Source organism: Macaca fascicularis, chromosome 17, assembly GCF_037993035.2.
Source record: "Macaca fascicularis isolate 582-1 chromosome 17, T2T-MFA8v1.1".
In the NCBI taxonomy this organism is placed as follows: domain Eukaryota; kingdom Metazoa; phylum Chordata; class Mammalia; order Primates; family Cercopithecidae; genus Macaca; species Macaca fascicularis.
The window spans coordinates 101,740,751-101,758,185 of NC_088391.1; the positions used below are offsets into that span (position 1 = coordinate 101,740,751).

At 44.1% G+C, this 17,435-nt stretch overlaps 1 protein-coding gene across 43 annotated transcripts in view; it reads left to right on the forward strand.

Annotated features, from left to right (window-relative positions):
* ARHGEF7 (Rho guanine nucleotide exchange factor 7) overlaps window positions 1-17,435 on the forward strand; it is a 181,933-nt gene that overhangs the window by 94,243 nt on the left and 70,255 nt on the right. For all 43 annotated transcript variants that reach the window (XR_012426579.1, XR_012426580.1, XR_012426581.1 and 40 more), the window contains one exon: window positions 14,794-14,882. Coding sequence is in view for 34 of the 43 variants with exons in the window: in XM_065533487.2 (XP_065389559.1) it covers window positions 14,794-14,882 (89 nt within the window). In the remaining 9 variants the exon portion in view is untranslated. The remainder of the gene's footprint in view (window positions 1-14,793; window positions 14,883-17,435) is intronic.

The following is a 17,435-nucleotide window of genomic DNA, read 5'->3' on the forward strand; positions in this document are numbered from 1 at the left end:
GGCAGTGGCGTGCAGTGAGGTAATTTCTGTCATTTTCTTCGTACTAGTGATACTATTTTACAAATGCATTGCTTCCTTATGTTTTGTAGCTGTTCACATTGTTTCACCGGCTTTCCGATTTTGAGGCTTGTGTTCTTATGAAAGAATAGTGATCCTTGGCACGTGGCTGTGGCTGTCGGGCTGTCGTGCCTGTTGTGGAAGCGTGTGGATGGGTGGGCAGAGGTGGGGGGTGGGATTTGTCAAGGGGGCGTCATGTGTGTAACTTGCATCCTGCCCTGTGGTTGAAAAACACCGTTGTATACTACCGTTCCTCTGATTCTGCTGGGGAAAGAGTGACTTAGAGAGAATAGCTGATACACAGGGAGGTGTGGAAAGAACGTGATGTAAATTTATAGCTCTGCTCTAGGGCTTGGGTGACTGAGCCTCAGAGCCACAGGTGTTTCAGATGGAAAATGAGGATGATCGTTCTCCCTTGTGCGGTCTTGTGGGGTTGAATTGTTAAGGTTTGTACTATGTATGGAGTCTGGCAGAGTAGGAGCTAAGGGAATGTTAATGGCTGCTATTGTTTTTCTAAGGTAGCAAGAAAAAAAGAATATGGGAATATGACAATTTTGATGTAAAAATATTTTTTCAGTGACCTCAGAAAACAAGTAAACTTCTCTGGTAGAATTTCTAGGAACACATGCCTATTCTTTTTCTATTGTGTGTATACATACACATATATACAAAGCAGTTTGCCATTTTTAAATGTACTGTTCAGTGGCACTAAGTACATTCACATTTTTATAACCATCACCAGTGTTTATCTCCAGAACTTTTTTCTTCTCAAACTGAATTCTCTTCCCATTAAACAGTCCCCTTTCCCCTCCCAGACCCTGCCCTCTACCATTCTGCTTTCTGTCTCTGAATTTGATTACCGTTGGTGCCTCATGTAAGTGCAATCATTTTGTCTTTTGACTGGCTTATTTCACTCAGCATAGAGTGCTCAAGGGTTTTCCATGCTGTAGCATATGGCAGAGTTACCTTCCTTTTTAAGGCTGAATATTTCATTGTATGTATGTACAACATTATGTGTTGATGGGAACTTGGGTTACCTTCACCTCTTGGCTGTTGTGAATAATGCTGCTAAGAGCATGGTTGTGTAAGTATTTGAGTCTTTGCTTGTCAGTTGTTCTCTGTTTTCTGTATATACCCAGAAATGGAATTGCTGGGTCAGATGCTAGTTCTGTGATTAAGTCTTGAGGAACTGCCACGTGGTCTTCTCCAGTGGCTGTGCCACATCACGTTCCCACCAGCAGCGCACAGGACTTCTGCTGCTTCTGTGTTCTCGCCAACTTGTTTTGTGTGTGTGTGTGTGTGTGTGTGTGTGTGTGTTTAAATAATAGCCATGCTGTTGAAAGTGAAGTTGCTACTGTTTTTGGTAGTTGTTAATAATAATTTAAAAGGCAGTATTTTTTATTGTAATAAGTCGACTTGGGCAGAATTTTTTTCTGGCTGCTTGTTATGTTCCAGTTAATGTATAAAGTACTTTCCATTTGCAACTCGGTTCTCCCCATAACCCTTGAAGACAAGTATTGCTGGGCTATTAGGAAGCGGGTAGGTTACAAGTACATGACATCCTTTAAAAAAATCTGTCCATGTGTAGAGCCCACTGAGAGCGTGGCACTGGCACCATTCTGAGGGGTGGAAATGGCAACTTGACAGACATCGCTGTTAGGAAATGCAGTTTTGTCTGTGACTCAGTTGGATGGCGCTGGCCTGCATGAGCCTGCCTGGAGACCTAGGGCTAGGGCAGGCCCAGTCCATGCTGTGAGCCCATCTCCTAGCCCGGCCCTGCCAGTTGGAGAGATCTTTCTTCTGGGGACCAATGAGAGCAGCCCTGGGCCAAGAGGCCTGAGATGGCGCCAGTGGACTTTCCAGGAGGACACTTGAGCCAAGGCAGAGGAAGGAGGACCTCGTTGCTCACCTTTGCCAAGGAGAGTTGAGGTTACAGAGCTGCTGAGTGGACGCACCTTTGGAGTAGGGACAGATGCTTGTTCCAGCTGGTCTTTCTTTAATTCTTAAGTGAACTCCTCCTTAAGTGTGAATCCTGGACTGACTGAAGCACAGTAAGAGTGCAGGTGAGTGGGTTTTCACTTTTCATGTATTTTTCCTGGTGAATTTTTTAGAAGTAACCCAGCGTAAGGAAATTACACTGAAAAAAATGCGGTTTGTGGATCTCAAAATCCTCTCCAGTGGGACGTGGTTTTCAGACACATTTGAATGTTGTCAGTGTCATCTGCCATGGGAATTTGTCTTGCAGTGTGCTGTTACCTCTGATAGCCCACAGGAAGGCATCGTGAGCTCCCTCTTTGGAGTGGATTGTGGGTGCTGGAGCTGGCAGCAGCAGAGGACGCTCTCCAAGGACCAGCAGGGCGTGTTTAGAAACACGGCTCTTGTGAGGAACGGTGCTCTCACTTTGTTCTACCCGCCCCCACTCATGTCTTATGTGTGTCTGAGCGTGTATGCGTGCCCGGTTTAAACGTGTGTGCGTGTACATGGTGTGTTGCCATCAAGGAGCTCTTTGCAGGGGTCACACTGAATCCATAGGTGTATTAGGGTTCTTCAGAGGGACAGAACTAATAGGGGATATATATATATATCTCAAGGGGAGTTTATTTTATATATTATATATATAAACATGCGTATATAATAAACATGTATATATATTATATATATAGGAGTTTAACTTACATGATCACAAGGTCCCACAATAGGGGAATGTATAAATACGTACATGTGTGTATATATATGTATATATGTATATACACACATGTATATATGTATACTATATGTATACATACACATACACGCATGTATATATGTATACTATACACATACACACGTTTCTGTGTATACTATATATACGCATGTATCTGTATACTATATACACGTATGTATACTATATGTACACATGTATCTATGCATACTATACATACACGCATATGTATGTATGTATACTATATGTATATACACACATGTATATATGTATACTAAATGTATACACACACATATGTATGTATATTATATATGTATACAAGGTCCCACAATAGGTCATCTGCAGGCTGAGGAGCAAGGAGAGCCAGTCCGTGTCTCAAAACTGAAGAAGTTGGAGGCCGACGTTTGAGGGCAGGAAGCATCCAGCACAGGAGAAAGATGTAGGCTGGGAGGGTAGGTCAGTCTCACGTTTTCACATTTTTCTGCCTGCTTTATATTTGCTGGAAGCTGATTAGGTGGTGCCTACTAGCTTAAGGGTGGGTCTGCCTTTCCCAGCCCACTGACTCAAATGTGAATCTCCTCTGGCAACACCCTTGCAGACACACCCAGGATCAATACTTTGTGTCCTTCAATCCGATCAAGTTGGCACTCAGTATTAACCATTACAATAGGTTTTGTGCCAAACTGAGACTTGAGTAACTTTGGAAAATTTCCTTTTTTCCTGTTTATTTTTTTAAATTCAAGAAATACCATTTTTGAGCATGTCAGTGATTAATAAGCTAAACTTTATCTGATGGTTGAACCAAGGGAATAACCTTCTGTCCCTGTTGTTCTCTGGTTACCTGAGCATATTGTATGGAAAGTCCTGCTAGTTTTATTTTAGCTTATTTATTTTTAATTTTATTTTACTATTTCATTTTGAGATGGAGTTCCACTCTTGTTGCCCAGGCTGGCGTGCAGTGGCTCTCACTGCAACCTTTGCCTCCTGGGTTCAAGCGATTCTGCCTCAGCCTCCCGAGTAGCTGGGATTACAGGCATGCACCATCATGCCTGGCTAACTTTTGTAGTTTTAGTAGAGACGAGGTTTTACCATGTTGGCCAGGCTGGTCTCCAACTTCTGACCTCAAGTGATCCACCCGCCTCAGCTTCCCAAAGTGCTGGGATTACAGGCGTGAGCCACCATGCCCAGCCTAGTCTGATTTTAAACGGGGGCATTTGAGGCAAGTGTGAAATCACATTTTTTACCATGTCACTCTAGAGCAGTTAAGAATAAAATTCTAGGATCACAATTACATTTCAGTATAGCAGACTTCCCTCTCATCTCTGGCTTTGCTTAATGTGGTTACAATTACCTGTGGTCAACCCTGGTTTGAAATAGGTGAGAACAATACAGTAAGATACCTTGAAAGAGAGACCACATTCACATAACTTTAGTTATAGTATATTGTTATAATTGTTCTGTTTCATTATTAATTGTTGTTAATCTATTATTGTACCTAATTTCCAGATGAAACACACATAGGTATGTATAGATAGGAAAACATAGTATATATAGGGTTGGTATATATACAGAGGTATAGCCGCAGTTTCAGACATCCAGTGGGCAGTCTTGGAGGTGCCCCCGTGGATAAGGGCGGCGGCTGTATTGCATGTTTTCCAGTAGTTGATGAGGCTTTCTGATTTTGGAATTAGGTTTCCTTTTTTGAAGAGTGTGTTTAATGTATTTTGATTTATAGTTAATTAGTGCTTGATTTTTCTAAAAACAAAATTGTGCCAGGTTCCAAACTTAGAGACTTCTCTGACCATCATGTTAGGATCATTTCTTTATTCCTGAAAACACTGACTTCCTTTAAATTGAGGGTTTCTCTTCTGCATTATATTTTAATTCGATGTACAAATATTTTTACTGAGTAAACAGGAACTGAAGTTTTTCTCCAAATGACATTTTATTAGGCTGTTTATCTCCAGGTAAATTGACCAGATGGTCTAGTTCATCTCTCCTGTTTCCTGGGGAAGTGTAAATAGCCGTTGGTGGTTTGCCCTCTTGTGGTCGGAGATGGAATTGTTCTTATCAAGATTCGCCGTTGTTTGTGCTTTTAACCCGTGGTGTAGGATTTCTTGTTTGAATAGTCCCTCTTTGGAGACAGATATTTTCCAGGATTCTGTAATAAGGATCTTTCTAATGCTTGTATCAAAAGCATCGTATATTATTCCTGAATATGTACAGTCTTATGGAAGGTAAATAATTGCTACTTAGCATTTATTTTCTGTGCACGTTTTTTGGTTAGGTAAAGCCCATGGATTTCTACAGCATTTTTTTGTTTTTTTGTTTTTTTTTTTGAGATGGAGTCTTGCTCTGTTGTCCAGGCTGGAATGCAGTGGCATGATCTCAGCTCACTGCAACCTCCTCCTCCTGGGTTCAAGCGCTTTTCCTGCCCCAGCCTCCCGAGTAGCTGGGATTACAGGTGCCCGCCACCACACCCGGCTAATTTTTGTATTTTTAGTAGAGACGGGGTTTCACCATGTCGGCCAGGCTGGCCTTGAACACCTAACCTTGTCATCTGCCCGCCTCAGCCTCCCCAAGTGCTGGGATTATAGGCATGAGCCACCACGCCCAGCCTCTACAGCATTTTTCACAGGCTGATATGTATTTGTGTTTTTCACCCACCTACCCTCACTCTTACTCTCTTGCTTCAGAATTTCCTAAATTCAAGGGAGAAGGTAAGGAGAGAGGCAGCGAGGTCCATTCTGGAAGTGAGTGGTGATGGTGGTTGCTGTGATTAAATAGAAGTGGAGACGTTCAGCCGCATGTGGCCACCGTGGCCTGGCGCACACAGTTAGTAGCTGTGAGAACACACCTCGTGCTCTGTGTGCCTCCAAGACCAGTTTTCTGTGTGTACATGTGGACTCAGGCTTTTTTAGATGATTATTTCTAATGTGCTGACTTCAGTAATTCTCCTGTTTCTGGACAGCTTATTATCTGTTGTGCAGTAAAGACATTTCTTTTAAATGCTCTTTTGGGGGCTGGTTAGCTTGAGATGATGACTAACAATCTGTGTTTGGCAGTGATGTGAGAACTTAAATAGGGCTGTCATTTGCTGATCCACAGATCTTTAACGACTGTTCACATTGCCACTTTTTAAGTTGGTCACTTTTTAATATTTTTGACATAAAGCAACATAACATGCAGCTGAATTTTGGATGTTGTTATTTATTTAGCTGTGGAGGAACATTGTTTGAGGTGAGTATAATCTGTGCAGGGAAAAGGACAGAAGTACCACAGAACCTTGCTTTCCTTCATGCCACTGGGTGTGAGCTTGTGCCATAGTCCTTCCTCCTCTCCAGTGAGGACTGGGTTTGGACGGGACACATGAGGCTGCATTACAGGATGGTCCTCTCAGCACTATTGTTTCTCTAGTTTTTAAACAAGAGAGAAGAACATAAATTAGAAGACATGGGCCCCCCGAGGCAGGTGTAGGGAGCGTATTACAGCATTATGTACAAAGGGGTCTTGGAATAGATGGTTTGGAAATGTTTCTGGCATGTGACAGTGAATATTCTCCTAGATTGGTGTACCAAGCATGTCCTCACTCACATGTGGCTGTCTCCCATCGTCGGTGATGATTACACATCTTCCATTTCAGGGACACATCCCATAGATCAACTGACTTAATTTGGGGTCAGGTTGTTAGTCTTCCAGTGTTAGAGCTTCTCTTTTTTAAAAAAGTTTTATTTGCATTTATGGTTAAGTAATTGTATTACTTACATGCCACGTGCTTGTAGCGTGTGATAGCCAGTGGATGGAAGAGCTTATGTGGGGAAGAGCGGAGGCCTCCCGCTCCCGCGGGCCTGATCCAGGGAGAGGGATTACTCACCTGCTCTCCTCCTCTACGTAGCCGCCTCACAGCTCTTCACAGTAAGCAGAGACTTCTCTGCTTTGATTCATAGGGTGTATCTCACTTTTATTGCACTTTGCTTGTTTTTTTTTTTTTTTTTTCCCTCTCACAAATGGAAGGCTTGTGGCAACCCTGTATTGGGCAGCACTGTTGGTGCCATTTTTCCAGCACCCTGTGCGCACTTCTTGTCCCTTGCTGCATTTGGGCAAGTCTTGCACGATTTCACGCCTTTTCGTTATTGTGTCCATTATGATGATCTGTGATGAGTGATCTTTGGTGTTACAGTTGTAATTGTTTTGGGGTACCATGAACCATGCCCATATAACATGGCGGACTTAATCGATAAATGTTGTGTGTGTTCTGACTGCCCTACTGACGGGGAATTCCCCATCTTTTTCTTTCCTTAGGCCACTCATTCCCTGAGACACAAAAATACTGAAATTAAACTAATTTGTAACCATACTATGACCTCTTAAGTATTCAAGTGAAAGGAAGAGTTGCATGTCTCTCAACTTTAAATAAAAAGCTAGAAATGATTAACCATAGTGAGCAAGGCAACGTATAAAGCTGAGACAGGCTGAAAGCTAGGCCTGTTGCGCCAGTCAGTCAAGTTGTGAATACAAAGAAAAAGCTCTTGAAGGAAATTACAAGTGCTACTCCAGTGAACACATGAATGATAAGCAATGAAACCAGCTTATTGGTGATATGGAGAAAGTCTGAGTGGTCTGGATAGAAGATCAAACCAGCCACAACATTTCCTTAAGGCAAAGCCTAATCTCTTCAATTCTATGAAGACTGAGAGGTGAGGAAGCTGCGGAAGAAGAGTTTGAACCTAATGGAGGTTGGTGCATGAGGTTGAAGGAAAGAAGCCGTCTCCAGAACACGAAAGTGCAGGGTGAAGCAGTACGTGCTGACAGAGAAGCTGCAGCAAGTCATCCAGAAGGTCTAGCTGAGGTCATCGGTGAAGGTGGCCACACTAACAGGCCGACTCTCTGGTCTGGGGCGAATGTAGCTGGTGACTGAGTTGAAGCCAATTCTCATTGACCATTCTGAAAATCCAGTGCCCTTAGGAATTATGCTCAACCCACTCTGCCTCTCTGCGCTGTGAGTTAGAACAGCAAAGCCTGGATGATGGCACGTCCGCTTGTATCATGCTTTGCTGAATATTTTAAGCCCACTGTAGAGACCTCCCACTCAGAAAAAAAAGATTCCTCTGAGCATGTTACTGCTCATTGACAGTGTAGCTAATCACCCAAGAGCTCTGAGGGAGACGTAGAAAGAAATTAATGTTGTTTTCATGCTGCTGACACAGCATCCATTCTGCAGCTCATGGGTCAAGGATTAATTCAGATTTTCGAGTCTTAGCATTTAAGGAATACATTTTGTAAGGCCATAAATAGTGATTCCTCTAATGGATCTAGGCAAAGTAATTTGAAAACCTTCTGGAAAGGATTTATCCCTTTATATACTGTTAAGAACGTTTGTGATTTATGGGAGGAGGTTAAAATACCATCATTAACAGGAGTTTGGAAAACGTTGATTCTAACCCTCATGGATGACCTTAGGGCTTCAGGACTTCAGTGGAAGAAGGAACTTACCTATATGGTGGGAACAGCAAGAGAACTAGAATTGGAAATGGAGCCTGGAGATGTGAGTGAACTGCTGCACTCTCATGAGAAAACTTGAACGGATGAAGAGTTGCTCCTTATGGCTGAGCAAAGAAAGTGGTTTCTTGAAATAGAATCTACCCTTGCTGAAGTGCTGTGAACATTGTTGAAATAACAAAAGATTTAGACTGTTGCATAAAGTTAGTTGATAAAGTAATAGCAGGGTCTGAGAGGATTGACTCTTAATTTTGTAAGAAGTTGTATGTTTGTAAAATGCTATCAAACAGCATCTCACGCTCCAGAGAAATCTTTCGTGAAGAATCGGTTGATATGGCACACTTCATTGTTGTCTTGTTTCAAGAAGTGTCCATCGCCACCGCAACCTTCCACAGCCACGGATCAATCAGCAACCATCCATGTCAAGGCAAGACCCTCTACAAGCAAAGAGATTACAGCTTGCTGAAGGCTCAGATGATTGTTAGCATTTTTTAAGAAACATTTATTTTTTAACTAAGGAATGTACTTTTTTTACACAGTGCAATTGCAAACTTAATAGACTACAGCATAGTGTAAACATAGTGTTTGTATGCAGTAGGAAACAAATTTGTGTGACTCACTGTATTGCCATGGTCTGAAACCAAGCCCTCAGCAACTTCAGGGTCTGCCTGTGTACCCCGTTTGACTTACCTTCTTCCTCCTACTTTCTTCTACTTTTGTTCTTTGTGATTAATTTGTTCTTCTGTTGGTGTGCTAAATGAGATGCTTTAGTCTTACTTGTATTTTGGTGACATTTGGCAGATACCTCCTGATGCCCCATTTTGTTCCGTGAAGATGCACCTTGACCCTTTTCTTTATCCTCCCACATTCTGCCTTTACTCAGCTATATCTTTCTGTTGCATTGTCAGGGTTGTTCACAATTACACCAGTTTACACTTGGCTCTAAAGCCACAACCAGCATCCGTTCCACCAGTAATTCCGTTGGTGACCACTGTTGTGGAAACTGAGAGACACAGCAGTGGGAAAACCAAGAGTGTCTTCCCAGAAGTTATGAAGTGCACCTGAGGTGTCCTACACAGCACGTGAGGTAGGGGTGAAGGTCTGTGCTCTCTGGTCTCCGCTGGCATCCGAAAAAGAGGAGGGGGCTCTTATAGAATGAAAGAGACTCAGAGGCACAACAGCCAGATGCACTGTGCAGACTTTATTTGGTTCCTGACTCAAATAAGCTGACTTCAGAAAGCCGTTGTTTTGACAGACAGGAAGATCTGAATATAGACTAGGCATTAGATACTATTTAAAAATTATTAATGTCGTCAGTGTGATAATGGTCTGAGGTTAGGGTTTTGAGTTTAAAGAAGAAAACCTCCCGGCCGGGCGCGGTGGCTCACGCCTGGAATCCCAGCACTTCGGGAGGCCGAGACGGGCGGATCACGAGGTCAGGAGATCGAGACCATCCTGGCTAACACGGTGAAACCCCGTCTCTACTAAGAAATACAAAAAACTAGCCGGGCGCGGTGGCGGGCGCCTGTAGTCCCAGCTACTTGGGAGGCTGAGGCAGGAGAATGGCGTGAACCCGGGAGGCGGAGCTTGCAGTGAGCTGAGATCCGGCCACTGCACTCCAGCCTGGGCGACAGAGCCAGACTCCGTCTCAAAAAAAAAAAAAAAAAAAAAAAAGAAGAAGAAGAAAACCTCCTTTTACTAACACTGAAGTTTTGGTCGGTGGAGATGACCCGTCTCTGAGACTTGCTGATGGTGCTTCTAGCAGAGAAGGAGGCGGAAGCGGATGAGGTAGGGTCAATGCTGAGGACTGCTAACGTTAAGAGTGTACATGGTTATTCTCTGTATGTTTATGTATATTTTTAAGTTTCTGTCTTAAAGTTTGGGAAAAAGTAATGGCACAATTATAACATTTTCAGACAAAGATCGAGAGTATTAGCAGATTATCCCTTGAACAAGTAGGAGGACGTCACCTGACAGGAGGGCGCATGTGGTTCAGGAAACCGGCAGGCAGACACTGCGGAGCACAGGCAGACGCACACAGGCGGTGACTCCATGAACTCTGAGTGCGGGACGAACAGCCAACAGACCACGCACAGCGCCCCAGCGCCGAAGGTCGGAAGAGGACGTGGGAATCCTGAGTTTTCGGGGCCATGTCTGCTCTGGTGGTTGAAGCCAGCGGTGATGATTATCTCTGGACTTTGCTGGGTCAGCGACACATCACAAATGAAAGCGTAACCACCGAAACAGAGGGAAGCGGCCGGGTGGCTTTCAGTCAAGTGGGAGAGGCAAGTGAGGACTCACAGAAGTGTGTTCTCAAAAGAGGCAGAATTCCCAGCCCCGTGATGGTGGAGCTGCTCAGGGTGGGGGAGGGCACCGCACCCGGCTCTCCGGACCTGGCCCTCGCCCCGTTGTGCAGCGTTCCCGTGTGTCTTGGTGGACTCTGGTTTTGCTCGGGGCTGGCTGTACTTCCTCAGCCCAAGGAATCCAGAGCTCTTCAGTTCTGGAAAGGATCTTCTCAAGGACTACTTCCTGCTCACTCCCTGATTTTTCTCCTGATTATCTTACTAGATGTCTTACTTTGCCCCCAGTTTTAATCTCCTTTGCGTATTTGTTTGTTTCACTGTGCTGTGTTGTAGTCCATTCCTGTGCTTGTCAGTTCATTAATTCCCTGCTCACAGTGATACTAACCTGTTTGTGGAGATTCCCATTTTAGTGACCGTATTTATTTCTAGAGATTTTGCTGCCACTTCAGATGTTTTAAATCCTCATAGTGCCTTTTTTATTCCTTGGGTTTGGTCCCAATTGCATCTCTCTCCTGTCATTTTAAACAACAGATGACATTAGGTCTTGATTTTCCTGTTATTTCTACTCTGGGGAACCTGGTCCCTTTATATGCCACGTCTGCTCACACCCTCCTGGCAGCTCAGTACCTTCTGTGGCTGATACTGTTTAATGGTGGCTTCATTCCTGATGGTGGGTTCCTGTGTACACTGGGTGGTAGAAATACGTCTACAGAGAGGAATAACATTTGCTTCTTAGGGGTTCCCGGAGACTTGTTTGTCGCAGGCGGGTCCTGGTAGTCCCGCAGGAGGAGAGCGGCGGTTGGAGTGGCCCTGCTCAGCAGGTGCGGGCTCGGGTTTTGGTTTCCTCTAGCCTGTGCTCCCATCTCTGAGCAGCCTGCGCACTTCCTTGCTGTTTCTCTAGACCAGCACACAGACGCTTCCAGACATCTTTGCATCGGCTCTGCGGGTTACTGAGGGATCCAGTTTTATTTGCCTGGGTTGGAGCAGGTCTGTTTTCTTCCTGCATTGGGTGTAGCCCCAGCTGCTGCGGCCTGGAGGCAGGTCTGTCTCCCCTCTCCTAGTGAGAGGGTTTCCTCTTTGCTTTTGGCACGTCGTCCCCTCCTTTTCTTTTACACGTCTATATTTAAATTTTCTTGTTTTCAGCATTTTTCGAATATATTGTAAGGAAGGGAAGACTTGCTGCCCTAGTCAGCCCCTGGAAAGGTAGCACTAAGCTGCATTCTCTTGGTTTCCCACACCTCAAAACCAGTGAATTTTATTAATTTTTAGCTACCAGATGGGCCAAAAATGCTGCTTTTCTTAGGAGAGTAGGGCGGTTGAGTATTTTCTAATCTATTTCCTGGCTGTGTGCTTTTCTATCTGTTATGAATGGCCGTAATTTAGCCTCTCTTAGATTAATTTCAATGCTGTTTTTGGTAGAAGCTACTAGCAGGCTTCCGAGGCTGCCCGGGAGTTACCTGTGCCCCTGCTGCCCCCTGCCCCTCCTGTTGATGGCACGTTTCCTCTGGCGTGACCATCCCAGGAACCTGGACAGTGGTGGGGCGAGCAAAGAGCCTTGCATTGGATGTCAGGAGTGGCCTGGCTAGGGTGTGGCAGCCAGGGGCTTCCTGTCTCCCCTGCAGGGTCTCCTGACAGACCCACCTTGGGCGTTGTGGAAATTATGCTTCCTAATTGGAAGCAGGGGCACGTTGTGGGTGGCACACCTTAGCGGTACCCTCTTGTTGAAAACTAACCACAGGGTGTTTTGGGGAACTTGATCTTGAGACCTCCCATTCAGCAGCCAGCAGAATTGGGAGCTCTTTTTTTCTAAGGGAGAAAAGGCAACCTGCCTGGACTTAATCTGATTTGTCTGGGTTTCTTCTGCCTGTTTTTTTATTTTTATGTAATGTTAGTAACCTGAAACTTTTTCTTTTGAAAACTTTTTTTCTTACAGTTCTTACAGTAAATTAATTGAATTTTATTAACTGTGGTGTTGAGTTGTGAGGTATGTCTTAAGTTTAAAATAACAGAGCTGGCAAAATCATTACTTTTAATATGATTTAAAGCAGATTCAGGGCCACCGTTACCGGCATGCATGCTGACGTGTGGCTTACGATCGCAGGGGCTGTGGTTTAGGTGTGGACGGTCTCCCCGTAATGGTATTTTCTGTCCTGCCTCCAAATTGCAGATTTCAAAGATGAAAAAGTGTTGTTTTTTCTCAAATGAAAACATTTCGTAGTTTTTTTCTTCTACAATTAAATTCTGAGCTGTAGAAAAGAGATTGAGTAGGAAAGTGTGCTAACAAGAATAGATTGGTTTTCCTCCTAGTAGCTCTTACAGTGTAGAAGGGATTTGTTTCCCTGAAGTTTTGTTTTCCATCCTGTGGGCAGAGAGAATTCTTGGAGCAACTTGGAGCAGCACCTTGTCTTGTTGTTTTCGACCACCTGGAAACACTCAACAGTGAGGCATTGAGGGAAGATTTAGGAACTTCCGTGAGGCATCGAAGGAAGATTGAGGTAAAGGGCTCCTCAGGAGGAGGGAGGAGCCAAGGTTAAGGAGCATGAGGTTGGTTTGGGGCATTCTGGGTTTCTGTTGCTAGAAGATGGTACAGCTCCTGAGGAGGCGGTTGACGTTAGGGACCTGCGGCCTTAGTGTTTGGGGTTGAAGGCACTGTTTTGGGATATGCTACCTCAGACCCCGGGACACATGGGAGGAGAGGAGAGCAGAAGGGACGGACTATAGACAGGTGCTGCTCACACCAGAGGAGAGGGGTGTGTTCCCACCCAGTGAGGGGGTTCACACGGCAGGATTCTTGCAGTGGAGATGAGCTTTGAGGGAGAACTGGTAGGAACTAAGTCCCCTAGAAAATGCTCATCGGACTTTCTTGGGGGAAGAATGTGGGAAAAAACCTCTCCCTTTCCTTTGTCCCCACTAGCCCCAATTTGATACACCGCCCCTGTAGCCCTGGAAAACCAGTGGTAAACAGAATCCATAGAACGAATGTTAGATGTACAGAATGTAAGAATCAGTGTTAGACCTATCTGCCTACCCCATAGAACTGTTGGTAGATCTGCCCCATGGAACTGTGATAACCAGACACACACACACACACACACACAGAACCAGTGATAGACCCACCCCATAGAATTGTGATAGACACACACTGTCCATCTCATCATTAATAGAAACACACGCACACCCATAAAACCATTGAGAGACAGAGGAACCCACCCCACAGAACCGATGGTGGACACCATGCACTGTCTGTAGAACTCATGGTAAAGACACAGACACTGTCCGTAGAACTGATAATAGACACACACACCCCCATAGAACTGGCAGACCCACCCACACACCAGCAGTAGACACACCCACACTGTCCATAGAACCAGTGATAGAGACCCTTCCTGTAGAACTGTCGGCAGACAGGCCCACCCCGGAGAGCTGACGACGGGCATAGACACACCCACACTGTCCATAGAACCGGTGATAGAGACCCTTCCTGTAGAACCGTTGGCAGACAGACCCACCCCGGAGAGCTGACGACGGGCAGGCACGGTGCCAGGTTTTGTTTGGCGGGTGTTATGCAGAGTAAATATGTGTTGAGTGGATGTGGGGCGAAAGCGGTGCTGTTTTAAAACATCGGAATCCTTGCTGGAATCAGGACTGCTTCAATGGCTTCGCCTGGTGTGGAAGTGAAGATGGTGTGGGTTTTTCTTGTTTTTGCCCCTGCTTGAGATGACTTTTCTTTCTCGTCCTGTCTTCTGTGAGCGATGGTTATTTCAGGCTCTGAGCCAGATCCTGCTTCTTTAGAGGGACTTTTCCATTCTGAGGGGTCGGAATCCCTAACTTTTAGCCCTGAAGTTTTAATATTGTTACGTATCTGCCAAAATGCCTTTTATTTGGGTGTCTGGGTGATGCTTTATATTTATAATCACACTGTGGAATTGTCCTTGCAGCTAAACTGCTTTGGTTTTGGCTGCCACTCGTAGAGCAGCCTCTTAGACGGCTTCGGCTTGGAACTGGGAGAACAGGGTGGGGATGGGGTGCGGTGATTGGCCTTGGTGAGCCGAGCCTGAGGGACTGGGTTTCTGGGGCACTGAGAGTCACTGTGGACGGCCTTTTCCTCGGCTTGCCGTTTGGCTTGTTAATTTGGCGAGGCTGCTGGATGAGTATCCTTGGCCTCTGTGAGGGGCTGGAACTTTTGTCATCTTTAGTACTGATCAGTAAAACTATGCTACGTTTTGATTTCAGAGAAGCCCCTGTCTCCCAAATCAGGAACGCTGAAGAGCCCTCCCAAAGGATTTGATACGACCGCCATAAACAAAAGCTATTACAATGTGGTGAGTAATTGCAGAACGTTTTTATAACTAACTGGTTTTTTGGCTGTCTCTAAAACTCAGCAATGTAGAACGTAGGTGAAGTACCTAGAATAGGAAGAAGGAAATAAAGTTCACTTACCTGCCACACAAATGTAACCACCCTTAAGGTTTTGGTCTGTTTCCTTCTAATCTCTGTATTTTTGTAATTGTATGTTTTTGTTTTAACATCATGTATATGGAAGCGTCCCTTGTCCCATAACATAGTAATATGGCTGTTTCCTCATGCCATAGCCAGTCTTCAAAAATGATATTTTAAAAGATGTATAATGTGATTTGAAAATTCTGTATGCATTGAGTGCCATTCTGTTTGTATTCAGAGCAGACTGTAAGTACTTTAGACATAGGGCTTCTAATTTATTTTTTCTCTTAATATAGCGTTTCCCAGGATTGATGTGTACATATCACATGGCGTAGAATTACGGGAGCATGTCTAAACGCTATACATGTTAAAGACAGGTGTTTCTGGATCCTAAAATTTGCTGCTTAATATGTTCAGTATGTGATACTAAATCTGTGTAGTCTATTGCTATTAAATCTGTATGGTCTAATGCTATTAAATCAAATGTATAGTCTCATGGTACTAAATCTGTATCGTCTAAACCTTCTTTGTACCTAAGCTTATGTAGCTGTTGCATGCTCTATAGAAATGGAAAGTAATTTATTTTAAAGAATTTATTAAAATTTTAAACTACTCAATATGATAACAACAAAGTAAACCCTCTAAACATATGTATGTTTTGAATTCTGGGGAAAATGTGCATTTGTTTTGTTACTTCTTTCCCTACTCCCAGTCTTTTATTTTCTTGGTGAGGAGATATAAATATGAACCCATGAGACCTTTGAATTGTTGGTGTGAAATAGCAGTTGATTGGTGTTTTTGTGCAGCAGTCATTTTATCGTGAGCATTTGATTTTCTGTGCCTGTGTTGGGAAACGGTGAAAGGTTGTGGTGAAATGGAATCTGAACAGCTCCACCACGTGGACCTGTGCCACCGTCCTGTGCTGTGGGGCTTGCACTCTCAGCTTTCTCCTGAGTGCCCACCTTCCATCGGCCCCAGCGTCTTACTACAGGACAGACCGGCCTGGGGACCCACTCATGAATAACCGTTTATTTGGTGCCTGCTCTGTGTAGCTCTGTTAAAGGCATCAGGGTGCACGGTGAACAGAATGGCGGGCGGGTGCCTCTCCCCTCGCTGAGCTCGCACTTGGGTACGGGAACACGACGGTCTTCTGTTGCCCCCATTTTTACTGCTTCTTTTTCATAATTTGACATCTGTGCACCTTCTTGTGAACAGGTCTCTTCATGCATCATGCCACTTCTCTTACCTTAGTGCCAGTCTTTGACTTCTTTTTCCTCGTATTTGGTCAACTCCAGATCCTTTTCTGCCTTGGAAACCCTTTTCTTTGCTTCCCCTCTTTCTTCCCTTTTTTTTCATTCATCTTCATTTGGCTACTTGGACTCTGCCTTCTATTTCAACTTTGTGGACTTTGAGAAGATCAGACTCCTGTTAGCGCGTCATGTGGCCCATGTTCCCGGGACACCTGCTTTCTGTCATCTCTCCTAGTGCTCTGCATCGCCTTCGTCCTTTGGCCTGTTGGGCATTTGCTCCCGGGATTTGGCTCCACCAGCTTATTTCCTTTTTAGTGTGTAGTGTAGTTGATGTGTAATTTTGTGTACATAGCTACAAAGACAGTAGGCGGGTTTTATGGGTTGTAGGAAAACTTGAGTTTTAACTCCTAGATTTGCCCTTTCCTCTTGCATTCTTGTATAAGACATTGCTTTCCTGGGGAAGGCTTCATGTGGTGAATAACACAGCCACAATCCACAGTGAGGTTCCAAAGGGTGTGTTACTTTCTGTTATGGTCAGGTCCAGATAATTGTGTTAGAAAAATTGGTTAATAGCGTTTAAATTGGTGCCACGGGCATTCTTTACTTTCTTCATTAATCTTCCTTTCGTTAGGCGTTTTATCAAACCAGACAACCATGCTTTTTTAGAAATCCTGGTGGGTTTTACTTTGCATTATATGTTCTGTTCTTCTCAGATTGAAGCATAGTCGGTACCTTTTTCATTTCCTTCTCTAACTATCCTTTTACAGAGAGGATAGCCTGGGTATTGTAGGTGCTCTTCCTTCGAATCAGCCAACTCTCTCGTACAGAATGATGGAGAACGCCTTGACCTCAAAATTACATCTAAATTGTTGTCTATATAAAGCTGCATTTGTAAATAGAACGTGGTAAAATTACAGTTGTTATAGAAATAAACTCATAGAATTCATAGAAAATCATCTTTTGATGTAGTACTCTCATTTTACAATAGAGAAAACAGAAGCTGAATGCCTTGTCCAAGGTCATACGCTGGTTGCTGACTAAGCCAGGAATCAATTTCAGCTTTCCTTAATTTTATATTTATAAATCGTACATAAAAATAGAGAACAGAATACAACACAGAACAAAACATGATAGATAATGTGTCAGGCATTTCCACACCCCCTTTTGTAGTTTCGTTTTCACAGA